The following is a 26,066-nucleotide window of genomic DNA, read 5'->3' as shown; positions in this document are numbered from 1 at the left end:
TGCCACTGCCAGCGGCTGTCAGATAGGATGCTCAGGCCTCGGGGGAGTTCAGCTGGTGCATGTGCTTCTTCTCAGCCGCCGCCATAGCATCACGAGTATTAGATTTACAGTGGAGTCAGGTTCATGCGTGCGAGACAACGGCCCTTGGGGTCGGGAGCTAGTCGGATCAGCAGCGGGCGCATTACGCAGGGTCCGTCCCACGAGGCGTCGTGAAGTGGTGCTGTGTGGTGTTGAGAGCTGGGATAAGGCTGGCGGTGATGAAGCAGCCCAGGCAGGGCGAGTGGGCGCGATATGAGGCGGTGTCAGCGGTGACACGGTGGGGATGCGCGGTGGATGACGCGACTTGGACAACACATCAACACCGCCCCGCCAATCGCGCACGAAAGCCAGGCGTTTGCCGCGTAGATTTTCGAGTACCGGGACTGGTGTGCTGGCGACTAAAGCAAAGATGCGAAACAGAAGCCACTGTCCCGTGCAGGAGCCACGGCTGCTTGGAGGGCTAGCTGCAAAGGGAGGGCTTGGCGGCGCAGGGATGGGCGATTGACGGGCGTCGATTGGAACTTATTTCGCCTGTACCCTAATGAGGCCTGCCGGACTGCAACTGCCTGCTCTTCTCCTTTCCCGCCAGCAGCCATCCGTCCCCTCGGCCGCCCGAGCCCAGGAACCTCTTTGCAGTGATTTTATACACCTACACTGCTAACACAGCAGCCATACGCAGAAAAAGCAATTGAATAGCATCCGTCCCTGCATCGCGCTACCACCGCGTCGCGCATCCACCCCCGAGCGCATCTGCGTCACTCGCCCTGGTGGTAGCGAAGACCCTCGGGACACAAGCCACGCACCCCGCCATACGCCAACATGCCTTTCTTCAAGAATGTCTTCCACTCCAAGGACAAGCAAAAGGGCGCCAAAGCTGCCCCCGAGCCCGTCGCACCGCCCAAGCCCCGCTGGGAGGAATCATGGACGCGCAAGGATGTCGCGCCCGACGAGATCCAGGAGCTCATCCACGTCTGCACCCAAGAGATGAAATCGAGGGGTACGTCGACCCGTCAATTGGCACCCCGCACGCACTGCTAACACGCGAAAGCCCTGGACATGCCCTTTATGCTCCTCCCCTTCCGCCCCACCTCCGACACGAGTGCCTCCCGCAACTTCGTCCGCAACTTCTTCAAAGCCGCCTACGAGGGCACACGGCAATACACAGGCGAGGGGCTGGCACAGGAACTGCGACTTACTGAGCCATTGGTAGGCTAACATACCCGTCTCACCACATCGATCCATGCGCTGACGTAGCCAGACGCTCTGCAGTATCATAAAATGGTGCTGGAGCAGACTGCCCGGCGGTGTAGTCACCTGGGACGCATACGAGCTCTTCCGAATCGGCGAGTCTGGTAAGGCGACCGCAAAGACATGCCCAATCACCACTGACGTTGTGTCCAGATTCAAACTTCGCGCGCCACGCGTTCGACACCTTCATACCAATCAGCGTCGACTCTGAGGCTCGCAAGCACATCATATTCGACTTCTTCGATCTCCTGTCTGCAGTCGCCGCCAGAGGCAAGAGCAACGGCATGGGTGGCAGGAAGCTCTCTCGTTTAGCCGGATGGTGGGCCTTTGAGTTCGTTGAAGACGGCAAGGGTTTCGACGGTGGTTATCGCACATGGGAGAAGTAAGCACTCTCGCTGGATTAGACGACCAACGCATACTAACTAAATTGTAGGGCCGCGGACGCTGCCAGCCATCTCTTCTTCGCTTACCTGCGATCGCTATCGCCAGATATGAACGTAGTCGGCGGCATCTCTGCTCTACCACGATCACTCCAGGCGCTACTCTCCCAGACCGAATACCCTCCGCAAACACCGACCCTTATGCAAACGCGAACAACCAAGGTGGTCATGATAGTGGATTCCGTTTCGCCTACACCATTCGCGTTGCTGCGTCGCGCAAAGAACTTTGAATACCGAGACGACGACAGAGCGCTACAACAGTTCTCCGAATACGACGACACCGTCAAGGCCCTGACGGATGAGTGCCGCAGAGTACTCGAGTGCATTGCTACGGCAAATCAATCGACTGTCTCGGCCGCCGACCCCACTACGCCAGACCCGTCATGGTCCCGCTTTGAAGACTTCGGGTTTTCGGGTATCATGGACAGCTCCGCCAGTACCAACGGTACCCCAGTGGGTGGCAACCCACGAGAGTTCTCTAGTCTCCGAAACGGGCCCCGCTCAAACAACACCGACTTTGGTCGCCCAACCACTCCTTCGTGGGCGGACTTCTTGTCCTCGGGTTTTGCTGACGAGAACAACCAATCTCCTCCAACTACCTTGTTGATGCCAAACCAGAAACTCCCACCACTAGGAGAGCACCGCGTACACAGCTCTCAGTCACACGTACGAAATGGCCTCAGCGAAGACGACCTCGAGCCCGGCGAGCTGGCAAGCATCACCAAATTCGATCTCGACGAGACTTTCTGGTGGGTATGGATGATCAGTCTGGCTTCTGAAGAGACTACTGATCGCAAGGCTGCGTTCGGAAGATGCACGTTGATCGAGACACGCATCCAGGGCGCAAAGTGGCTGGTCATGGAAGAGCAGGTCAAGGGTGCAGCTGCCCCTGAAGAGGGTGCGTACATTGTGGAGAAGAAGTCCAAATTCAGCTTCACGAGGCGCGGACGACTTGGTCGGCGGAAGTCGACAGGCAAGAAGCCAACTCCGAAAGAGCCATACAGCCGGACGACTACCAACACGCCCATGAGCAAGACTAGCATTGGCCCCGATCAGCACGCAAGAATACAGGCTGCAGCCGCGAAACTGGCTCAGAATGAGCGTGATGAGAAGGATGCAAAAGAATTTGCGACACGCCGAGGACGTACTGACGATACTACGTCCGTCAAAACAAACAGTGTGCTTACATTGCAGCCACATCTGGTGAACGAGGCTGGTCCGGCCATGCAGTGGGACAAGAAGTTTGGCGAAGCCGCCCTCGATAAAGATGCTCTCCGTGCCCAATACCTTGGCGATCACACTGCGGGCAGAGGTTCAAAGAACAACCTTACAGCAGCTGCCAATGGCCGCGCTTCCCCGCTGCCTCCAAGCGTGTCAAACCGGGACCTTCCAGCGCTACCAAAGTCTGAGCGAGGAGACTCGCCCGCTCGCATTGATACCACCACGCCTACCAAGGCCTCTGTGACACCAGTACCTTGGCCACATGAGTCACCTACCCAGACTCCACTTCCTCAGCAACAGACATTCCCCGTCGCAATGACGCGGGAACAGTCCACACCCATCGAGGAAACGCCCTTCGCGACACCACTGCCCATCGAGGATGAGAAGTCTGTTCAGACAGGCGCGACACCGAACCAGCACCCTGCCTTGAGGAAGTCAATCCCCGATCGCAAGCCAGTCGTAGCCCCTCAGCCCAAGACTCGCGTCAGTGAGGATCAGGGTGCCGCATCTGGAAAGAAGATCTCACCGAACAAGCTGAAGAAGAAGGAAGGTAGTGGATTCAGGAAGCTTTTCGGAAGAAAGAAGACCGAGACACCTGCAGCAGTACCTGCGCCTGCGCCTGCGCCTGCGGATGATTCGTACTTCCAAGCATCCGATGCCGTTCGCAGTACCTCTCGACTGGATGATCATCAGGCCAACGTACGAGAGCCATCGCCGACCTACACCGACAACCATCCGGAGCCCGTACAGGAGCCATCGCCAAACTACGAACCTAGTCCCGCGGCATCCTCGCCTGAGGTCGCAGAGCCGATCCAAGCAGGCGGCCCTGTTGCTGGAGCACCCGCAACGCAACAAGAAATTGACCAAGCCTTCTCTCGATTCGACCAAGGCCCTATGGATGACATGCCTGCGTTTGCCCCTGCTGACGATGAGAGCGAGGACGACGCCGCTGCCGCCCCGACAGTGCCTCGTCGCCAGGTACAACAGACGAACCCTAGGACCCCAACTCAACGCGCGCCGGAGTATGCGGATGATATTTCTGAGGAATCTATCGAGTTCACCAAGCAACAATCGCCGTCTCAAGACCGATGGGCCCAAATTAGAAAGAATGCAGCAGAGCGCGCCGCAAGGCTCAGCGAAGAACAGGTTCGACGTAGCCGAAGTGTGAGCCAGAGCCAGCGCACCGATGAAGGTGAAACCAGTGGCGAGGAGACCATCGAAAGCCGTGTTGCCCGTATCAAGGCGCGTGTCGCCGAACTTACTGGCAACGTTGATGGTCAGCCGGCAGCAGCTGGATCTGGCGCCGGAAGACAGTGGTAGAATGTGCTTTGGTGAGCATCGTGGGCTTCTTCTGCTTAGACCCCGCTAACGGTTCTTCAGATCTTCTTTAGCATCACATACCCGTTCTGTTTTCCCAGCGTACAAACTGCTCGATACCCTTTCCCATTTCGACTTTCTGGTTTTTTTCTTCTACGACACTGGGCATTAATTTGTGCTTTCGACGCCTAAATACCCGTCAGCTTCATACACTTTATGGCTGACAATCGGCTTGCTTCATTCCCTCTGTATCTGTTTCGATTTTTCTTACGTTTTGCTGAGATACCTCGGGAGGAATGTACATCGTTGTCTAGGTACACATCTTTGCGGACATGCACAGTTACGTGGTCACGCATGTTCGAATGACCGCGATAATACATACCATGGTGGAGACGACGTAGCGTGTTATATGTTCTAGAAAGAGAGACTGTTGGAATGTTTAATCAAGACGTTTTGCTTGTGTAATCACTTTGATTTGTGCGAACTTCAAGTGCTTTCGATCGTGTTTTGGTGTTGATGTTATCATGCTGATCTTTTTGAACCACTTGGAAGATAGGTTGCGGGACTCGGGGATCAGGACTTCCATGCAGCCATCTTCTGGAGCGTTCTGGCTCGTATAAATATCTTTCTCGATCACATCACACTTCCTTCATAATACTGCTTCAATACCTCCGCCAAAAAGGTTGGAAAGCAAGAGCATGAGTCCAGGTCGATGGATCAAACCCAAGAAGCACATGGTTGATGTCTGCGCCAGCCAGATGCTGAGAGCCTACGAAAAAGACTCAATACACAACTGATGTGGCAACCTCCCACGTACTGGGTGTACACATGGTGTCCTTGAAACTTCGTTCCAGAATCTTGCCAATACGTCATCATGTAACCAGAAGATACTCGGAATGCATGCATCGGCCTTCATTCTGCAACATTTAGAACATCAGCGGGCGATCAGCGGGCGAAAGAGCACTCCATCATTTCTTGGGCTGGAATTTTTGTTTGGATGCTTCGTAAAAACGGAGCGGACTATTGAATTGGAGTCTCGTAAGGGATGGCGATGTTATATATCTCGGAGCTCACGCCAGTGCTACATCGAGCGCGATCACGTGTGAGAGCACACTAGCGAAGCTTATAAAGCTTTAGGGATATGTAGACTTTCTCTTTCTGCAATTCATGCCCTTGAGAGTTCTACCAAAATTTGAATCTGAACGTGTGATGTGGCTGCGGTGCCGCGCCGCGAAAGCTACGCTGAAAATTTGCATGGGACGGCGCTATGTGCTTTCTTCGTCATCGTAATTCCGTCTCGTATCTTTTGGGTGTAGGGAGCGCAAAACCACGCGGACTCATGAACGTTGACACGCGTGGTTTTGGTAAAAGGCAGGGCACAAGGCTATTAAGTTGTAGTTCTTGAAGGTAGGAGAGAGGACCGATCAAGAGACGCTTTATACTTGGAAAGGACGAACTATGATTATGAAAGTGAAAAATCTGAGACGTGATCGATGTAGAAGGATCTGACTTTCCTCTGTCTCTAGCGTTCTCATGCGAGCGTTCCCTTCTTAGTACAGTCTCAGAAATGGACAAAAAGATGCAGACTAAAGGGTCATGTCACTGCGCGTATCATGGTATGTCCTCCCCAGAAAGGAATCTGCCTTTTCGTTGCCAGAACCCCAAGAGTTGCAAGGGCTTTCAAAGCCTCAGACGCTCCTCACTATCCCCATGTAGCCTCCTGTTCCGCCTAGTGAGATGTGCCAACTCATATGTCCAAGGTCAGTATAGTTGTATGCATGCAACGCGCAAGAACGGAGTACCCCTATCTGGCGAAGCGCTTCATCATGGTGAAGTCATAGTACCAACAACCCATCCATGGATCTGCTCGATTGCTGTATCGCTGAAGCTACGCGCTCAGAGAGGGCTTTCGAAAGAATTGGACAAGCTCAAGATGTCGGTTTCTATTCTGAACCACCTACCATCCCCGCTTCCCTGATAAGTGTGCCTTGACGATCTCTTGTAGGCGCCGACGACGTGCAGTAGTTGCTAGTGAAGATCGAGAGCACATCGTCTCTGTCATCATGAGGTTGGGATTAGTATATCAAATCTGAGACGTCCAGAAATAACGTCCGAGCAGTGTACCTGCATCTACCACGCGGTCTTCCCTGAGGCACAGGTCTCGGGTTGGGGCCAGAGGTCGTAGTGATTGGAGAGATGAGAATCCTGAGGGCCAGCATGCGGCCCAAAATAACACGAGATGTGTACCTGCACCGACCAGGTCTCTGGGAGAGGGTTGGGTGATGATAAGAAACAAAGGGATGGTTACCGGGTGGTGTGCATGTGCGACTAAGAATAACAGCCGAAGAGTGTACCTGCGTCTGATAGAGGGGTTAGACGCGCCGGGCCGCTTATTTTCCGGTGGGCGTCGTTTCTTTGATGAAGATGAAGTGACGCGTTGCTGAGTGATGCGGGTATCTGGGATGCTTCAATTAGAACCAACAAGCTTCAATGGAGAGCACTTGTTCGGTAGAGCCGCTGGCCCTGTGTGAGGCACAGTCGCTTCAGCAGGTGAAGACCGCAATCACATAGACTAGTCTCGCAGCGGTGGAGTATACGCAAGCGGAATCATGAGCTAGTAAAGCTGGGGAAGGGACACGATGCCGGCGGCTAGGCGGGTGAGATCATGTCAACGGGAAAACGACAAGGGCGGACAGCAGCTTAGCAATGTGTAACGATCTGGAGCTTTGGATGTGTGGTGAGGTAAGCTGGGGCAGTCAGTCAATCAGACGCGGTCGTGGGTGCGTCATGCCAGCCGTGGGAGTGGGTTTGCGGCATGGCCTTCTAAAAATATCGCGTTTCGGACATGGGAGGCAGCCGCGCTAGGAACCGCGTGCTGCGAGCCCTAATCCAACTTCAACGCCTGGGACATGGAAGCAGATACTGGGAACGATGTGTATGGACGTTATCCGATCGTCTGCACGCGACGTGACTGCATGGAGATTAACAGGGAGTGTGAAGATACAGAGCACATGGGTGCCGCGCCGCATCCGGCGGGGGGAGCGGGGTGCCCTCGACGGCTGCCTGTATTGAATGATTGCAGTCGCAGAGAGCGGAGGACTCGTTGGCGGGCCGCAGCTCACCCAGGGACTGCCCTCACAGTCGAGGAGGCTATCGTTTGAGAGAGATGATTGAGCCAGTGCTCCGCCATGTGTGGCTAGCAAAACGCGGTCTCGGAAAGGGTGCAAATGGCGCACCGGTAAGTGCAATGCCGCACAAGGAGCACCGGCCGACCGAATGCCTCCGCCCTGCGCCTATCCCACGCTGGCCAACGTCTGCAGCCTGGGTCGACTCTCGTCATTATCTCTGCAAGCGCCGACTCGCGTGCCCGGTGGTCGTGGCACGCAAGAATAGCGACGCCCGTCTCGTCGCTGCAGAGCCGGTCAGACGGCCCTGCTAATCTGAGAGACTCGAGCAGCGACGTAGCGCAATGCCGGTAAAAGGCAGCTGTCTCATTCTGCTACTGTACGGCATCAAGGGTCTGTTCTGCGCGTGTGAGGCCGCTGGACCCCGGCCCTGATATGTCCCTAAAATAACTCAGCTGGGCGTCGCAGGTGGAGTAAACAGCCCAAGTGCAGTTAGCCGGCCCAGCGATGATTGACGTACAGATTGCACACCCAATTGCAAGGGCACGGCGGACGTGGCACGAAGGTCCAAACCGAGCAAATAAGCTGTAACCGGGCATATTAGCGATCGGATGGCCTGGGCTCTGCAGACGCCAGATTTCTAAATATAGGGGCGCCCACCCACTCCATCATCGTTTCCTCTGCACATCACGTTCAGAGCCTCACGCTTCCTGTGAGTGCAGCAACCGACCTTTGTGTCGCGCATCACAGCCATATAGCCCTGGAGTCGCGAAAAAGAATCGAGCATCCACCGCGCCGATTCTCGCCGCCCACTCCCTCCTGGCCGCGCTGAAACGCTGCACGTCTTCGTGAACACGCCTCTGCCGCGCAAGCTAGTGCCATCGTGCTCTGCTCCTCGAAGCCTCGCCGTCGCTCCATGCGCCTGCCCGTCTAGCATCGCCAGCCACCATGGGTCGCAGAAAGATTGAGATCAAGGCCATCAAGGACGACCGGAACCGCTCCGTGTAAGTCAGCTGCCGCAGTTCCATGGCCCTCACCTGCAGCTACTAACCCGCTGCAGCACCTTCCTCAAGCGCAAAGGCGGCCTCTTCAAGAAGGCGCACGAGCTCTCGGTGCTCTGCTCCGTCGACGTGGCCGTCATCATCTTCGGCCACAACAAGAAGCTCTACGAATTCTCTTCCGGCGACATCAACGAGACGATTGGCCGGTACCAATATGTAGGCATCCCCGACGACCCTGGATCGAGAGCGGCGCTAAAGCAGAATGACACTGACAGGTCACGCAGTATGGCGGAGCCCACGAGCACAAGGGTCCAGAGGACTTTATGGGCAAGAAGGACGGCGACGACGAGGATGATGAGGACGACGAGGGCGCCCTGCCCCGGGACTCGCACACCCCGCCCGAGCACTCGATGATGCCCCATCACATGCAACACTCGCAGTTCCAGCACATAAGACACGGCGCGCCGTCCATGTCGCCGCCAATCGGCAACGGCGCCTTCCAGCAGCGAGGGCCCTCCCCACAGCCGCCGCACCACCTGTCGCGACCAAACTCGCGCGTAGGCCACATCCGCAGACCGAGCTCCAACCTCGCGCCGCCGCAGCCCTACCCTTCGCAAGCCCCTCAGCCGCCCAACAACTATGCCTACATGCCGACCCCGTCCTTCTACAACCCGCAAGCTGCCCAGCAGATGGCGCCCAAGCCCCAGCCTACACCGCCCGCCGCCCAGTACCAGTTCACGCACCCCATGCCCACACATTCCCAAGTCCAGTACATGCAGCAAGAGCAGCAGCGCCGACAGTCCATGCCACCCACCTTCCAGCAGCAGCAACAGGCACAGCACCAACATCAGCAGCAGCAGCAACACCAGCATCAACAAGAGCAGCAGGCCCAGGTACAGGCGCAACAACAGGCTCAGGTGCAGGCTCAACAACAAGCGCAACAACAGGCCCAGCAACAAGCCCAGCAGCAGCAGCAACACCAGCAACAAGCTCAGCAGCATCGATTGTCTCCACCACCTCCACCCCCGCAAGTGTCCCAGCCGCAACAAGAGCAGCCGCAACAGCCCACAATCACCGTTCCGTCCCCGCCGCAACAGAACGATTTCCAGAGCCCCCCTCTTCCTCAGCCCAAGCCGCTACACGCGTCTGCCAGACACAGCATCTTCACACCCATCGACGATAGCCAGTCCATGCTCGCAGCACACTGGGGCAGCAGCAACAACTCAAACCTGTCTCGCAGCGAAGCTCCCTACATCAAACAGGAGAACCGAGCGCAGTCGATTGACGTGGCCGCCATGTCGCGATTGCAGCCAAACGGGGACCCGAAGCCTCAAGCGCAGCCTCCACAAGCGCCTGTTCAGCAGCCGCCGCAGCGAACCCAGTCTACGTCCTCCATGCCCACCATTCCTCCGCCGTCGCGAACAAACAGTCTACGCATGGGTGGTGAAAGCAAGCCGAGATTGAGGGTGCAGATTCCGAGCGAACAGTCAGACGCTGGGAGTGCGACGGCCGATTCGTCTCCCAAAGACTCTGGAACGACGGGTGCAACTCCTGGACGAAGCACCGACGCATCACACTCTTCCGGTGTCGTTCTGCCTCCTCCGTCGCCAAGTGCCAACTCACTGCTCAGTGCCGGTGCAACTGGCCCGCCCAATCCTTTCGCCCGTCCTCCGCCGCCGTCGAACAGCAACTCGTACGGTAGTCGCGACAACATGGAAACTCCCATCTCAGCACTTCCCAGTCGCTTTGTTGAGAATGGCCTGCTTCCCTCGCCTTCCAGCTTTTACCCCGAGTGGGGTTTTGGCCGCGACTCCAACATGCTGCCGAGCCCTTTGACTTTCCAGACTCCGGTAGCCCCGAACGGACCCAGCTTCGCCCGCGACGATTCTGCCGAGCGCAAGCGCAAGACGTCTGATCAGGGCTCAGATGACGGCAACCAGAAGCGAGTCAAGACCTGAGCAGCGTTGCGGAGCTCGAAAAGTTGTTTTGAAGCGATCTTCTTTCTCGTGTGGCCTCGGCCATGCTGTATTTGTACCCCTTATCTTTATCCTTCTGTTACGGTCTTTACTTCCTGGAGGCCAGTCAGCGATGCTCGATGCATACTATATACCGTTGTTTTTGTTTGAAGGATTTGTAGAACTTGGGTGCAGGGGCGTTGGATACCCAGGATGATTGTCGTTGTTATCATCTAGTATTTTGTCTCGTTTCACAATTTGACGGTTGCACTTGGACACCCTCGGGCGCCCGGTTATGGCATGACGAAAGATCAGAGTTGCGATTTGTACTTCTTTGTAAAAAATAATATCAATGAACAACTTGGACGAGTCCACCTAGACATACAAGGATACCCCATTACGCAAGCTCTACGTGACTCGGCACTGGAGGGAACGAATGACCTGCAAACCCCACAGCAACTGGCCGAACCTTCGGAAATCGGAACATTGGGTAAGAATACCACGATCAAATTTTGCGCTATGCCTACACGGACTTGCCCGTATTCGCATCGCGGTAGACATTCCCTTGTTGTTGACCGGCACGAGGGCTAGTGCGTCATAGGGCCAAGCCTCCTGCCCCGCTGCGCATATGCCTACCCAAGGGGTCGCCGTTGGTGTCAGCCGCAACCGGGCTGTGAAGGGCGACGTTGGGCTTTGATCGCTGGAGCCGCATCTTACTCGGCTGATCGTAAAGCCTTTGTACGAAACCTACTAGCATCTTCCTGTGTTTGGGAGCCACTTGTCTGCGTGACGATTGCTGCCCGCGCCGAGAAGCTGAAGCTTGGTGTCACCTTCATATATCATCAGCCCTCGACCTTGCGACATCTTGCTTTCCACTTTGCAAACACACGACGACTCGCTCCCACCATGGCGTACAATAAAGGCTTCAACCCGGACAGGCTGCCTATGCATGCCGAGCCTGAGCAGGTACGTCTTTGCAGTCCCTCGACGCGCCTGCAGGACTGACGTAGACCAGGCTGCTGCGATGATGTCGCAAAACGCTTCCGCGGCCTCACGCCCACCGCGCACCAGCTCGGCGCGTCCCGACTACAACAAACCTCCCCCGCCCGTTCCCAGCGGCCAAAGATACGACACGCGTCCGGATGAGCGCTACGGTGGTGGACGCGGCGCAGGAGGTGGTGGATATGACAGCAGACCCCCACCAGGCGCATACAGCGACCCGCGGTACGACGGCCGATACGACGCGAGGCCAGACAACAGAATGGGAGTAGGATCGCCTCCACCAGTCAACTATGGCCATGGACCTCCGCCACAGGGATATCATGGAAGACCGCAGTTGGCGCAGCAGTCGAGGCCGCCGCCTACTCCTGCACCGCCGCCAAGGGATGCGAATGACCGCGAAGCGCTGTGGAGACTGTTCGGCGCGGTCGACAAAGACAGTATGTTGTAGCAAGAACTCATGTATACATGATACTGACGCATGCGACAGAGAGTGGTGAGCTCACAGAAGCTGAGCTGCGAACAGCACTCGTCAACGGAGACTGGACACCTTTCGATCCTCATACTGTCCGTATGATGATCCGAATGTTCGACACCAACAGATCTGGTTCTGTCAACTTTGATGAATTCTGGTACTTCACCTCGTCCCTCTCTTGACAAATACAAGCTAACAAATTGTTTGTAGTGGGCTCTGGGGCTTCCTCTCAGCTTGGCGCAGCCTGTTCGACCGTTTCGATCAAGACCATTCCGGCAGCATATCCTACGCTGAATTCAACGAAGCCCTCATCGCTTTCGGATACCGTCTCTCTCAAGCTTTCGTCACCCTCTTGTACCGCACGTACGACCGCGACGGACGCAACGCACTGAGCTTCGACTTGTTCGTGCAAGCGTGTATTAGTCTGAAGAGGATGACAGACGTCTTCAAGAAGTATGACGAGGATCGCGACGGCTATATCACGCTGAGCTTGTAAGTGGCATAGCAAAGAGTGCGAAAGAAAGCATTGGACGAGTGCTAACTATATCCGTAGCGAGGAGTTTCTTACAGGTGCGCAAGCTCTATTCCTCTTCAACTCGATTTCGGCCTCCACTGATACCGGACTCTACTAGAAATCATCCGCCAGCGATGAGCAACAGGAACACATGTACACCATTTACGCAACATTTGGATGCGTTGCCACTCTGGATACTGTCCGGCATTTGGTCACCTACGCAAAAGCGAGCAGGACGTCGTCATGGCCCACCCCCAAGTGCCACGTTACGTCGGAGTATGACGGAACATCTGAACTGGTATCCAAACGAGCGAGGAACATGCGTAGTCATGGTGGGAGACCAGGCATACTTGATGAAGGTAATGAATCTAGATACCCGTTTGATACAAACGAAAACATTGATACTACATCTGATTCTCTCAAACTGCGTGCTCGATATTTTCAAGGAGGTCTGGAGACAACATCAACATATAAACATGCAAAGTGGGTGACCTCACGTTGATGTAGGCTCCAGGGTGTGCCGGTTTTTCCTAGATTGAAGTGAACAGACTACCAGCACCTAAACCTCTCCCTCCACCCCCATCTCTCCCTTCCGTCACCGCCGCGGCGACGGTAGTAATAATCATCGTCGTCATTGCCTCCAGCATCGTACCTCATCACTCGCAGTCCTGACCCAGCGTGCGTATATGAGTGTTCCCGCACGCGACGCCCTCCCTCGCGGCCTTCCTGGAAACCGTTGTAGTTGAATGCGGGGCCGTAGTGAAGTTGTCTTGGAGTGTACAGTCAGTGAAATGCTAGTAAGAGGAAAGATATGTACAAAGTAGCATGAATGGTGGTGAGAGGATAGATAAACTCACGGGGCCTGGTCATATCCAAATCCTCGGGGTCGAGATTGGTACCGTGGCATGATGGGATCTTGTGGGGCAATATGTTACTTGTTGCAAGGTAAGAAGAATGATTGGGTGGGCTGGACGTTGATTGAATAAGGCAGGTTCGTAATTAGTAGGTGTATTTGCGAAGACGGGGATGATAAAGTATAAAGAGGCTTATGCTGGATTTTCTGGTTGTATAGTACAAAAGAGAAGGACTTCAATATTGGAATGACGATGCATACTTGAATTGGCATACATCGGTGTCGAGTACACGTTGTAGTGTTTCGTGTTGCGCATCGTGAACGCGCATTTGGTAAACAGTCATGACAATTTTGTACAGATAATGGTGACAGCAGTGTATGGAGGCGCACTTCAATGAAATGTCCCGTTGCGTGGCTGATCGATAGCGTGTGCGGATCATTTGGCCTTAGGGTATGAGAGAAGTGCGTGCATGACAACCTGGGGGGGAAACAGAGCACTCTAGAGGCTACATCGATTTCAGGCCACCTACCTTACATATTTTTATGTCAATGTAGTCTGCACACCTGCACAATGCAAGAGAACAACGGTCTTGTTTGAGTATATCTATTCATGATAAACTAAGGTATACAATCTTCATCGCTGAATCTGTCCTACAACACATTCTGGTATCTGGTATCTGGTATCTGAGGGTATATAACAAAACGTTAAGGAAAGACGTGAACTCGTTCGTGAGGTCGTGTAAAAAGACGAAGGCCGCTGTACTCCAAAAATTGCTCTGCATCGACATGACCAATCTGTTAGTCTAGGGACTGTATGATCCGCTCTCTTGTCATCATTTAAACCTTGTAGGGCTTGCGAGCACGGCGAGAACCATGGTCCTTGCCACCGATGCAGAAGCTGGCGATCCAGCCAAGCAGCGCGATAAGCATAAGTGCAGTGGCAGCCCATGTCAAAGCAAGGAACTTGCCGCCCCAGTTCGCGTTGAGGCCAATGTCGTTGCCGTGCTTATTAATGATATCTGTGCCCTAGAGGTTCGAAGTCAGTGTATGTCTCTCATGAACTTTGTACAGTCAAATCTTACCTTGACCATTACAGCAGTGACAAGAGCGCTCGCGAGGCCGATAGCCAGGAAGGCGAGTGTCGCAAGAAGGAAGTTGATGCAGGGAGTAAGTCGGCCGTTTCCGATGAAGATTCCAAGAACGCTGGTGAGAAGCGTGATGAAGATGAGGCAGATGGCAATGACGTAGAGTACAAACATGGCTGCCATGAGCGCGTTGAGCGCATCAATGCCGTTCTGAATGTCGTCTGGCCAGTTCAAGTCCTCTAGGGTGATGTCTACGCCAGTCTTGTTGATCGCCTCTTGAATAATTGCCGTAGGGTCGAACTTGTACGTAGCCCTGCTCTTTGCGCACTCGGTGACGTTCTTGCTAATGTCATCCTGACTCAGCGTGGCGTTGGCCACCTCTCCAGGCTCATACTGTCCTTGGCAGTAGTTGAGCATGTGTGCCGAGTACCAGTCCTCGATGCCGACGCGCTCGCGGAACTCGTCGATCTGCTCGTTGATTTCGTTGGTGACGCTGTCGGTGATGGAGTCGGGAATGAGGTTTATGATGGATGAAAGTGTGGAGTCAGAGTCTTCTGATGGAGCTTGAATGAGCGTTTGCCCAACGGCGGACGTGTTGAGCGTTAGGAGAGAGTAGTCCTCCATGAAGCCTTTCTTATGCCCAGCGAATAGGCAGAGAAACGAGAGGATGAGGGCCGCGGTACAACATAGCACCGGTAGTACTGCGATGAAGCGCATTTTGATGGTGTTGGCGTTACGGTTGTAGTGTAGGTGTGGTGTAGGGGTAAAGGCGCAGGTAGTCGCGATCCCTCTATGTGCGACGCGTGAATGGCGATGTATTCAAACAGCGCTGCAAGGCTGAAACGCAGATAAAAGACAAAAGCGATAGATGTTGAGTATGCGTCAAAGACGATAAAGGAAGACTCAACCACTTATACGTGACGCGCAAATACAAGCTTGCGATGCGACGACCGTGCAAAAGACCCGCACGTCACTGCTAGGGCCCGGCCATGGCAACAAGCGAATAGCAAACCCAACCAACGGGGCCTCAGCCTCAAGATCAACGGCATTGAATACGAATCAGGGCCTTCTGGACACACTGACCACGATGTTGACGTGTTGCTGGGCGTGTGGTGTACAGACCCTGGAATTATGACGTAGCGCAGCGCTAAGCGAAGCAAATGCGCAGGGGTAAAGCAGGAACGTCAGGAACTTGACGTGCCTAGATTTTTGGTTGGGTGATGATGGCAGAGTTGAAAAAAGAAAGAGTGCCGAAACTCTCGTCAATCTCTGCATCGGTGTAGGCAGGAGCGCGGCGCTTGCAGATGTGCCAGCCACACGGGACCACTGTGGGGTGCACAGCCGCAACGTGCGTGTGCAGGTACGAATCGATGCAGACTACGGTGACACAAATAGAAGCTGGATTCAACAAGATCGCCTATGAGTGCACCCCACACAAGAGAAAACTGGAACAGGTCTAGAGCCTACATTAACGTTGGGTCACCTACTTTGCATGCTTCCGTCTTGATGTCGGCTCCTTCATGAGTGAAGTGAGTGATGGAACGCACCATGTAGGTCAAGGACTGGCTTGTCTAGTCTGTTTGTATTCGGGTCTATCGCTATGGTCTCGTCGTCTATTCGTGAGGCATCGTCTATCATGATGACCATAAGTGCATTACTTTCGTAGAGCAGCCTGTGCTCTCGGACTTTTGGAGTGGAATAGCTATAAGCGGTTGTGGTAGTGATGAAGTGTTGCGCATTGCGCATTGGTGTTGGGTCGCAGCCGGTTGGCACGGTGCTATCCGGCCTCACGACGGCGTCTTCTTGGAGTTCTTGGTGGGTTGGGGTGTTGACGACGAGCCAGCGCTGACGCCGTCAGTGAAAGGAGAGTATGGCGCTGTCACTGAGTGCGGGGGTGCTCGTTGGCCAGACTTTGTGCGCGGAGGCTCAGCGGAGCCCGGCCACTTCTTCTGCTCCTCGTGCATCTTGTCTAGTGGCTCTCCGACTATGTGATACTTGTCCCAGTTGACGGGTGGACATCGCACGATGTTCTGCGGCTGCGGTATTGCGGGGAACTTGGGTGGGTCTGGCTTCGCCTCCATGTGCGTGGAATCTTTGCGCGTGTCTGCGCTGTTCGCGTCTTGTTCGCTACTGCTTGCTGCGTCGGACAGACCGGCCAGTGTTGGCGTGAGGATGTCCTGGTGCGACTGGGAGGCCTGCGCGCGTTGTTCTTGCAGCGATCGCACGAACGCCTGCGGGTCGGATACAGCGGCTGCCTTGAGGTCCTGGAGGGCCCTCAGGTCGCGCTTGCTCTTTTCGCGCTGCAGCTGCAGGAGCGAGATGGCGGAGCGCAGGGCGATGGCATCTGGGTTCTCGCTCTCTGATATGGCGACGGACGGCGGTTGCGGTCTGAAGGTGGCCGTGGGCGGAGGGGCAGGGCGGGGTCGGGCTTCGGTGCGCTCCACAGGAGCTAACTGGGCAGCGGAGGCCGTGGGCGTGAGAGGTGACACAGGCGGGCGGTCGGGCGTGGGCGACTTGGAGCGGGCGCCAGAGTGCTCCGAGGCGGTCGAGGCATCGCTGGAGGACACCGGGCGCGCGTTCGTATCGACCAGGAGCGCAGGCATGGCTTGGTGGAGGGAGACGTCGCCAGGCGCAAAGCCGGAGAGTCGTGGCAGGAGGGCGATCGGCGACCACGCTGCGGTGAAAGCAAGGTCAGGCCACGCAGAGGCCTGGGAGCGCTGCTGGTAAATCTCCGGCGGTGGTTCGCCGCGAGGTGGCGGCGTCTTAGGCGCTGTCTAGACTTGTGCCGGGGCCGTCCATGCCAGGTGCGATTTGCGAGGGGGATGTCGGTCGTGCAAGATTGTGCGCGGGAACGCCCACGCTGGCTGCTGCTGTCGACACGTCGCGAGATGAGGGCGAGGGTTGTGCGGAGCCGGCCTGCGGGCGATAATTTCTTTGGCTGCGATTCGGCTGTACGGGAGTCGATCTCGTCTATCTTGTAACAAAGCCGGCCATCCAACATCAACCGCCACACGTCACACAGTCCGCCGACAACACTCGATGATATTAGAGGAAGAGATCTTGAGCCTGGTCTCTCGTATTCGAGTAAGAGTGTCACATGATCGTCTGTGGTAATTGGAAGGGTTTACACCTCTGATCATACTCCTACCCAGCCGTGACCAGAAAGGAGTGTCCGAACATGGTAATCCGCGCTCCGAGTACTCCGTGTACACCATCACGATGCCAGTTGCACACTGACCTCGGTTGCACTTGCTTGTGGCCGTGCGTGGCATTCTCAGACAGCGATTGCGTGACGCGCCGCTATTCCCGACGTCTGAATCTTGTCATGTCTATCCGACCTACATGCGGTCTGGTCGAGCAGAATGGCAAGTTCCTTGAGGGATATAGGAGACAAAGTAAGGACTAAAGACGGCATCGGCACGAGGCAGTGTCAGTGCGCGCCTCTGAAGCAACTGCCAACCCACAGCCGACATAACGGTGTTCAAGATCTGCTCTCTGATTGCCAATTTGCATGTCGCAAAACGCGTCCGTCTAGTCCGGCGACATCCTCGCAGATGAGAGTCTTACGCAGCCGAACGCCTGCAAGGGTCAGCGCCAGAGCGAGAAGCCACCCAAGTAATCCACCAAAACGCCATGCTCAGCCCGCCAATAGCAATACTCTGATAGGCAGTGCCGCGTGGATAGCCATCAGAATCACGTCTCTTGAAGCGTAGCGTACCCGTCCCAGCCTGCGTCCTCCACGGTGAGTCGCTCTTGCTTTTTGCTAGCCTTGGAGCCCTCAATTGCGCCTTCTACTTGCAGACTCTCCAGCTCGGTACAGGCACGCCCATTTCCCTCATCTGCCGTCCCGTCCTCGACCCTCACCTCTCCACCTCCATATCATCCTTCCAAATGCCACTCAAATTCCTCACTTCTCGACCCTCGACTACTGTCCGCTACCTGCACCTGCATGACATGCGCTACGCCTTAGCGACGGCCTGCCAATCAAACGACGATCAAACTGGCACTGACTGGCCGCTAAACCCTAAGGGCCCACCCGACCGAAATCACTTTCGTTAGCCATGGCTCCGAATGCAGACTTAACAGCACAGTCCCCGCTGGCGCGCATGCCCAAGCTGAAGTACAGAAATCCGCTTCCGTCCGACTGCCTTTCCATCGCCGACTCTGCTACCCAGGACTCTGGGCCCGACTCTGCTTATAGTCAAGAGCCGCCCGCGACCCCGGATCCAAACGCTCCTTCGAACATCTCCCGTCCGTCCTTCGACACTACCTCCCTGACGTCATCCAGTCTGGCTTCCATATCCTCCAGCAACTCTTCGTCAAATGGCTCAAAGTCATCGAAGAAGAAGAAAAAGGGCTCCGTGCTCGGGTTTCTCTCTTTGAAGGAACCGTCTCAAGTCGCTTTGGAGCAGTTCAAAGAGCAGCAGCGCAAGCTGAACCTCAACTCCGGAACCTCTACGCCGCAGTCAAGAGCCAGCAGCAACTATGTCGGTCAAAAACTTCCAAATTCTGTTCCCAAGGTCAATTCAAAATGGGACGGTGTTCCTGAATCTGTCAAACACCGGTACTCAACAACAAGCGCATACAGCAAGGACAACAGAATCAGCGTATCGTCCAAGGGCTCCTTTGGCTCGCCTCTCAAGAACGCCCCCTGGAACGAGTCGAGATTCTCTGTCATGACAGATGGCACCCGTAACCCACCCAACTCTGTCGCATCTGCCTCCATATCAAACCTCACTATCCGAGATGGAGCTTCTGGCCTCGGATCCTCGCCATCGACTACCACGCTCCCGGAGATGTCCTACTATTTCCCAGACGACCCCGCTGCGCCTGGCGCGTTACCTCCCAGATCAGAGAGCGCTGGCGCGTCCTATGATTCTACCACGCAGTCACCAGTTCGGCTATCGAACTCCACTTCGAGCGATCGCCCAAGCATAGACGGATCAGTAGACTCGCGACCACATTCTCCAGCCTCTTCGACTACATCCGCAGATACGATCGTTATGGACACTGCAGATACCATCTTCCGAAAATTGAACGACCGGCCCAACCAAGGAGCATGGGGAACGGATGCTCATGCTGTTCAGGCGCCTGCTGAGAACAATTTTGGCGATGTGCCCGACTCACATGACTTCCTCTTTCAACCCCAGCCTGTTGTAGAGCGCCGACAAAGCGAACCGCTCGCCATCTACGAGTCGCCCTTGGATGCATCGTCTATTCCACATTACGCCCCTCAGCGACCGGTCCAGAACTTCAGTCGGCCAATGGCAACGAAGGGCCCACCGCCAGTTCAGCGGTCTACACACATGCCGCACTATAGGAGGACACCATCAGCTCCAGCGCTACCAACTTTGTACGAAGCGTCGCTAGCCAGCACTGATGATCTTCGAGAGGATCGTGATGATGACGACGACGATTCGTATTCCATTGCTCCATCTACCATTGCGCCATCAGAGCTCTCCAAGCATTGGTATGAGTCTCCACGTGAACGTCTAGGTCTTGGTAGGCGACTTCAGATCAATGACGTTTCACCATGGGAGGAGCAGCGAGGGGCAGCAGGTAAGCCCAAGAAAAGTCGGTTGTCAATGTTTGGGAAGGCGGTGTCGAGAGGATAGGCTTTGCGGGCAAAGCTCGCGCATTGACTGACTCCCAGTGGGTAGCTTCGTGCGAACCTGAGCGATCATCGACCGGTGCTACAAAATCATTCGGCTCCTGATACGCCAACTTGTGTACAAACTTTTGCGATTAGCGATATCCAGCATACCCCCGCTTCGGCGACATTCTTGTACGGCGGCATTTCTGAACGCCAGTTTCTCCAACATAGATACCCATTTCACGAATCTTACCAATCTGCTCTCTAATGGCTACATCATCACGCATCAGTCTCTCAGGTAACGTAATAATTAATTCTTTCTTACGACGACTGAGCCTCGTTACGAAACCGATCTCACGAAGCTGTGGGGAAACATGGCGAGAATCGCGCGTCGATTTACGAAGGTTTGACGCAAGGCACTACACAATCACACTATAGGGCTTACTATAGTGGCACGTTTTGCGTCCATCGCACGTATCTCATGCAAGCCCCAATCTCACTAGTCCACCTTTTCGAACCCTATATTGCTTCTGCCGTGGTTCTTCAGCCCTGGTCTAGCGTGACTGTTTGCCGATCGACAAGCCCGTCGAAACCTTAACGCCATAATCCACTCCCTTGCAGTATCGGAACGAGCACGCCCTCTTACCACTCTATTTGACAGGCTTAATGTGATTCGCCTACCGGACACTTGTTCCAATCCAGCTCACACGTCATCTAGTCGATCAACTCGATCTGCTCGCCGAGCAGGTCAGTCCAAAACCAGATCACACGAGCCATCGAAACACCATAACAATAGTTTGACGCTGGCTGTCGCAAAGTGCGCTTGCCTCAGAAGTTAACTCCTTTGGCAGACACGCTCGAGTATCTAGCACCGGCGGCTCCGCTCAAAGGCCCTTTTTCGGTTGACCTATGAATGTCGTGATGATTGCCGACACACTCCCGCTAGAGTTAGCTTTCTCCAGATCATCACATGGCGCAGCATGGTACTCCCTTGTGTCGCTAGCTTGATCGACAGGGCAGACGCGTCCACACCCCGTATTCCTAGGATACCCACGATCAAATGTTATGCGTGTTTTCGGAAGGGTAAGCGACTGCCCATGCTTGGATCAGGTTGAGCTTTGAAGGGGATAGCAACACGTTGCTGTAAACTTTGAACAGGTTCTCATGGCCGAAGTGAGCGCGAGCTTCAGAATTTGGAAGCTGGAAGCTGCGGCGCAGAGCATGGCACATGGAAGAGCCCAGTTCGGGGCGTGGTTCGGTGTTGGTAGCTTTTTGAGTTTGACTTTTGAAGAGAAAGCAGTGTGGGGGAAGATTACCGATGGCACTGCGACTCGCTGTGTATAGACGCGGTGGACGGTGCCACATCAATCTGGAAAAAGACTGAACAGGTCTGCAGCCTACGATGACATAGAAACATGCACCCTAGGTAACCTGACATTGATATAGGCTCTACATCCGTCCAGCTTTGTTTCTGTATATGGTAGTGCACTAATTTCGACTGCCAGAGCAGAACGCAACATGGAATTGGGGCCGATCCGTTTTGATGCGACGCCACTCAAGATGCTCTACATGAATAGTTCTGTTCGTTTTTTATTTTTCTTCCATTTGCTCTCGCAGCCGCCGGACATGTATTTGAGCCATGTCTTTTACTCATTCTTGGTAAATTAGACCACAGGAAAATGTAGAGCAGAGCTGATTTTGAGCTCTCAGGGACATACGAGTAGCGTGCCTGGTTTCTGGAGTGCGCTGCTGATCCACAGGTAACATCGATATATCGCATCGCGTTATTGGTAATTTCTCATTCATGCGCTCGCTGAAGGAAGAAAGAGCTGTGGAAAGGATGTTCATACAGATGGAAGTTAGCCTGCGCGAGAAGATCCCGGTGACATGGATGTTACCGTCAACAGTCCGAACATGTTACATTGATGCGCAGTTTTGACGGTGACATATTTCCATCGATATGTGCACCATGCGTTTTGTTCTGGATAACCCGGTGTTTGTATGCAGGCATCCCGGGTCGCCAGGCCGCACATGACATTTCGCTGTGACGTTTTGAAAGAAGAGGAACAAGCGAAGAGCCATGTTATGAGGTTTCTCGGCTTTTTGAAATTGTGAAGAATGGTATTGTTGTTGAGGAGTAAGAGGTAGAATTGCCATGTGGACTTTTATATGACTTGCCTACAGCACAAACACGCACGCGCGGGGTGGCTGTGCTCATACACTGAAGGCTTTCTCGTGCAGAGTTAGAATCTTCGCCCGTTCCTCTATCTGGCCGTCCTGAGCCCAATCCCCCATCTCCATCAGCCTGTCTCTCTGAAGCTCAAGCTCCCTGTTCATGACATCACTGTTTGCGTTTCCAATACTCCTCTTGAGCTCTTCTGTCATCTCTTCCGCTTTGGCCTTCACACTCTTTGTGAATGCACTAGCCGGCCCATGGCTCAAGTGCGCTACATTCAACACCTGCTTTACCAGCATCATGGCAATGAGACCCATATTCACCTCCGGTGCACCTACACCCTCTGGAGTACTTGCTAGGTATGCGGCCAACATCGCCATCTGCCATGTTTGTACTACCCGGACCGGGTGGAACGAGACTGGGTAGAGCTTGGGAAGAATGTACTTGTACCGCTTTGCACATTGCGCCCATGCGTCCTGGTAACGTCCCTCGGAAAGTAGGTTCACAATCAAGTCGTCGCGGAGTGCAGCATATGGTTGTCGATAAATCGGCAGAAACATTGCCTCATGGCATATCTTGAGTGCTTGCCTGATCGCTGCTCTCACAAGCAGGGGGTTCTCTGTTGCTTGGAGTTCCGCATACAGACCAAACAGCTTCTCCTGAGTTTCTGCCATGGACGCAACTTCGGCTCCCAAGACCCATCCAGGCCTTGATGGTACCAGCCAGTTGTCTTCCTGGAGAGTCGCCTTCTCCTGACACTGGGCGCAGCGGCAAGTGAAGAACCAGCGGGATTGGAGCTCTTCTTGTCGCCTGTGGTAGGGATTTGTAGCATCAATGTACGATATGTAGATTTCTTTGTCTTTCTTGATGGGTCGGAGTGTACGAATGCTCACTCGCGGACCGTCCATCATGATGTATGCGTTCGGGTTACAGGAGTGATTCATATGGCAGAGTGTAGGGTCGATCATGATACCTAGAGGATCTAACGTAGGTGTGATCAGTGTCAGAGCATTTGACATTACCTTTATACATGTTAGTGAGAGAGTTAGAAGATTCCATCACAGACTTACTCGACCATACATCGCTGCAACAAAGTCCTTGTCGAAAAGGTTTTGCAACGACGAGAACTGACCAACACCCATAGCCATGAGTTCGATATTCTCGTAGGTTCCGTTCCGCTTGAAGTCGTCAATGTGTGAAGGTAAGCGACAAAGCAGCGCCCATTCTTCATCGGAAATCAGACCATGCTTTCGCCTAATGAATAGTTCCATACATGCAAGTAAGGCTTTGGGGAGGGGTCTACCAGCCGTTGGCTTCAGCATCTTGCACTCATGCTTATGTCCCCGATTCCATGCGTCCTTTTGGCATGCCTGATGCATGTTAGTTTACGAACATACCCGCAGATAACTCGACGTACCTTGCTGCAGTAGCGGAATATCTGGCATGCAGCACACTTGTTCACTTTTGCGCCTTCCGGTACATACAACCTTGTTCCAGTCGATGAACCTTCAGTCCAGAGGTAGCAATTCGCACAGGTATCGAGCAGCCTTTCCGTCTCCAATGAAGCAACAAGAGGCCTCGTGAAGCTTGCAATCTCTTCGCCCGAACCAAACCTTCGGTTAGCAAAAAGACCATTACCAATGCTCTCGCCTTTGCTGTTGGTACAGATAGCCGACTTCGAAATGTAATAAGGTGCCGGTGCTGCCACGGAAGACTTCGGTTCGCCTGACATGACGCGAGGTTGTAGATAGATATTTAGTTGGTGTCGTTAGAATGATGGGGTTCAAGTCAAAGGGTTCAGACGCGTAGCGTGCGACGTCATGTTGTCTCAAATCAGCGGTTATCTCCAGGGCTCGCGTGAAAACGTGAGTTTCGCGACTGACTAGCTCGATTAGGCCAAGGCCAACGAGCTGCCCATGCTCCTACCCCTCACCTTCTCAACACACTTCCAACACGAGAACATTGCATCTACACATATTGCTTTGGCTTTAACGTCTCGTTTTACTTGAATATAGGTTAAGGGTCGAGCATTGCGACATGCACACGTTCCGAATTCGATGACCGTGCGCCTAAACACTGCCCAGGTGGTAGTAACTGGCATAATCGAAGGAAGCTCGCATTCACCCCATTCAAAAGGAAATATTAACAGGTCCTCCAAAGTCTACATTGCTATAAAAACTCGAGTTTGTAGATTGTTTAAGGCATTGTAGCCTTCTAAGCTTCCTTTAGGATAATTGCACTTCGCAGAGCTAGGTGTATACCGTTTCCCTCAAATGGGGTGCACTTAGCGTTTTGTTAAGGACGTATATCTAGGATCTCGATCTCTTATCGATTGTAAGAATCCATCGTTTATACCTCTGACGAACGTCGCGATATGCCTTCCGCTTCTCGATTGTTACGGCGATGGCTGCTGACCTTCGCATTTCCTATAGATCGGAAAGATGCTTCGTGATCAGAGAGACACGTCGCTGGTTAGCCAGACGCATCCAAGTTGTAGGCACGATGCGAAACAAAGAAACTACAGATAGCATTCTCGTTGATCTCACAAGCAATTTGATGTATACAGCTGTCGAGTGTCCAATTGCAGCATTGGTGATGAACCAAGGGTACGTCACAGCCAGGGTTTCGCGCGCGGCACAGTCCGTCATTCCCGCGGCCGCGTCGCAGACTCAACAATCATAAACTTTGTAACTGTCTTCAACTCGACCGCTCTTATTCAATTCATTAACATACGCTCTTAGCAGTAAGTATACTATTACCCGTGTACACCCTGTGGGAAGCTGGTACGATGACATAGTTAGGTTGATCTTACCGGCACAGCCAAAGCCCCACTATAGCCGACGCCTCTGCATTAGCCCCCGTATCGTACCCGCTGTATTGCGCGACCGAAGATGCCACCCTACCGGACACCGAAGAAGGCGTGGGGCAATTCGTCAAACCCAAACAAGAACAGCTTCGTTCCTGCCAACGAGACCCTTGAAAACGAAGTCGATGAGGAGTACCGCACTCGAGCGACGAACGACCCATGTACACACTACATTTTGAAGACAGGCAAGCACAGGGGCAAGACCTTGAAGCAGGTCCATGAAGAAGGCCGCAATGAGGGCTACCTTAATTGGATGCTCAGAACACCAAAGGCATGCAAGGACCTGGACGGAGAGCATATTGTGAAGAAGGGGTTGTTACATTGGAAAGAGCACGCATCCAGGACCGAGCCGGTGAAAACGCCGACAAACATTTCTTCAAGGAGGGACAGTGCAGCTTCTGAAACGGAAACCTCCCGATTTAAAGACACTCAAGGGAAGCAGATTACGATTAGTGGTGGCGATGTCGCAGGTCTTTTTTACATGAGGGAGAATCAGCTTAGGACAGCTGAGGTGAAAAGAAAGTCCAACTACGTCATGTACAGCAAGCAATACTGGAGCAACGTTTACTTCTTGAAAGATGTTTACGACGCAGCCGTCTGTACACCAAACTGCCCTAGGGACGAAACTCCTGATCAGGCTCTGAAGCGGTACTTCGAGAAGGTGAAGAGGTGCGGTCACGGAACTATGTTCTTTATGCCAGAGTGTTGTGAGTGCTTTGAATGCGAGACCCTTCGCGCTGGTCCGACACAAGGAGGCCTACGTTTTGTTTCGGGTTTGCAGATGGAGCGGCTCAAGCAGATGCAAAAGCAGCAGGAGAGAGAGGATAGTAGATGGATCGGCATCGAGCCTTGGATGGGTGATTATGATTAGTGAAGATGCGAATAGAAAGATTGTGGGCAGCTGACGTGCGAGATGCGTAATGGTTTCGTTGTTTGAACCTACGTACAACTTTCAGTGACCGAAGAGGTGGCTCACAGGGTGTCATGAGGCCGATATGCAATTTTCAGTGATTGGACAGGTGGACCAGAATGTAGTGTTGCAAGACTGAACGACTTGTAGAGTGCTCGTCAAACAATGGCCGCAATCTGCATTCGTTGCTCGACGCCTGGAGTGCATCGCGACCTAGATCTCCGTATCCATAATGGACGCTAGTAACGC

General features: G+C 53.9%; 8 protein-coding genes across 8 annotated transcripts; 5 read left to right on the top strand and 3 right to left on the bottom strand.

The window, feature by feature from the left end:
- Positions 1-858: 858 nt before the first annotated feature.
- On the top strand, positions 859-4,268 carry J4E83_006189 (uncharacterized protein; the record flags this gene model as incomplete). Its single annotated transcript, XM_049333104.1, has 5 exons — positions 859-1,036; positions 1,088-1,245; positions 1,298-1,391; positions 1,441-1,669; positions 1,721-4,268. 5 exons carry the CDS (start codon positions 859-861, stop codon positions 4,266-4,268), a joined length of 3,207 nt encoding a protein of 1,068 aa, XP_049187794.1.
- Positions 4,269-8,338: 4,070 nt separating this feature from the next.
- Positions 8,339-10,349, top strand: J4E83_006188 (uncharacterized protein; the record flags this gene model as incomplete). Its single annotated transcript, XM_049333103.1, has 3 exons — positions 8,339-8,394; positions 8,451-8,607; positions 8,667-10,349. The coding sequence occupies 3 exons, from the start codon at positions 8,339-8,341 to the stop codon at positions 10,347-10,349; spliced, it is 1,896 nt and encodes a 631-aa protein (XP_049187793.1).
- Positions 10,350-11,252: 903 nt separating this feature from the next.
- Positions 11,253-12,316, top strand: J4E83_006187 (uncharacterized protein; the record flags this gene model as incomplete). Its single annotated transcript, XM_049333102.1, has 4 exons — positions 11,253-11,312; positions 11,362-11,785; positions 11,836-11,977; positions 12,031-12,316. 4 exons carry the CDS (start codon positions 11,253-11,255, stop codon positions 12,314-12,316), a joined length of 912 nt encoding a protein of 303 aa, XP_049187792.1.
- A 1,708-nt stretch (positions 12,317-14,024) lies between these two features.
- J4E83_006186 (uncharacterized protein) lies at positions 14,025-14,989 on the bottom strand (the record flags this gene model as incomplete). Its single annotated transcript, XM_049333101.1, has 2 exons — positions 14,025-14,213; positions 14,270-14,989. 2 exons carry the CDS (start codon positions 14,987-14,989, stop codon positions 14,025-14,027), a joined length of 909 nt encoding a protein of 302 aa, XP_049187791.1.
- A 1,070-nt stretch (positions 14,990-16,059) lies between these two features.
- On the bottom strand, positions 16,060-16,875 carry J4E83_006185 (uncharacterized protein; the record flags this gene model as incomplete). The annotated part of the gene is made up of 1 exon (XM_049333100.1): positions 16,060-16,875. One exon carries the CDS (start codon positions 16,873-16,875, stop codon positions 16,060-16,062), a length of 816 nt encoding a protein of 271 aa, XP_049187790.1.
- Positions 16,876-18,333: 1,458 nt separating this feature from the next.
- J4E83_006184 (uncharacterized protein) lies at positions 18,334-19,887 on the top strand (the record flags this gene model as incomplete). The annotated part of the gene is made up of 1 exon (XM_049333099.1): positions 18,334-19,887. The coding sequence occupies one exon, from the start codon at positions 18,334-18,336 to the stop codon at positions 19,885-19,887; it is 1,554 nt and encodes a 517-aa protein (XP_049187789.1).
- Positions 19,888-22,079: 2,192 nt separating this feature from the next.
- Positions 22,080-23,312, bottom strand: J4E83_006183 (uncharacterized protein; the record flags this gene model as incomplete). Its single annotated transcript, XM_049333098.1, has 2 exons — positions 22,080-23,063; positions 23,112-23,312. The coding sequence occupies 2 exons, from the start codon at positions 23,310-23,312 to the stop codon at positions 22,080-22,082; spliced, it is 1,185 nt and encodes a 394-aa protein (XP_049187788.1).
- Positions 23,313-24,932: 1,620 nt separating this feature from the next.
- J4E83_006182 (uncharacterized protein) lies at positions 24,933-25,778 on the top strand (the record flags this gene model as incomplete). Its single annotated transcript, XM_049333097.1, has 1 exon — positions 24,933-25,778. The coding sequence occupies one exon, from the start codon at positions 24,933-24,935 to the stop codon at positions 25,776-25,778; it is 846 nt and encodes a 281-aa protein (XP_049187787.1).
- Positions 25,779-26,066: the final 288 nt, after the last annotated feature.

The sequence above is a fragment of the Alternaria metachromatica genome (assembly GCF_023757995.1).
Source record: "Alternaria metachromatica strain BMP 0045 chromosome Unknown scaffold_13, whole genome shotgun sequence".
In the NCBI taxonomy this organism is placed as follows: domain Eukaryota; kingdom Fungi; phylum Ascomycota; class Dothideomycetes; order Pleosporales; family Pleosporaceae; genus Alternaria; species Alternaria metachromatica.
The sequence above is the reverse complement of the archived record's forward strand: the minus strand, read 5'-3'. Positions and strand labels throughout refer to the sequence as shown.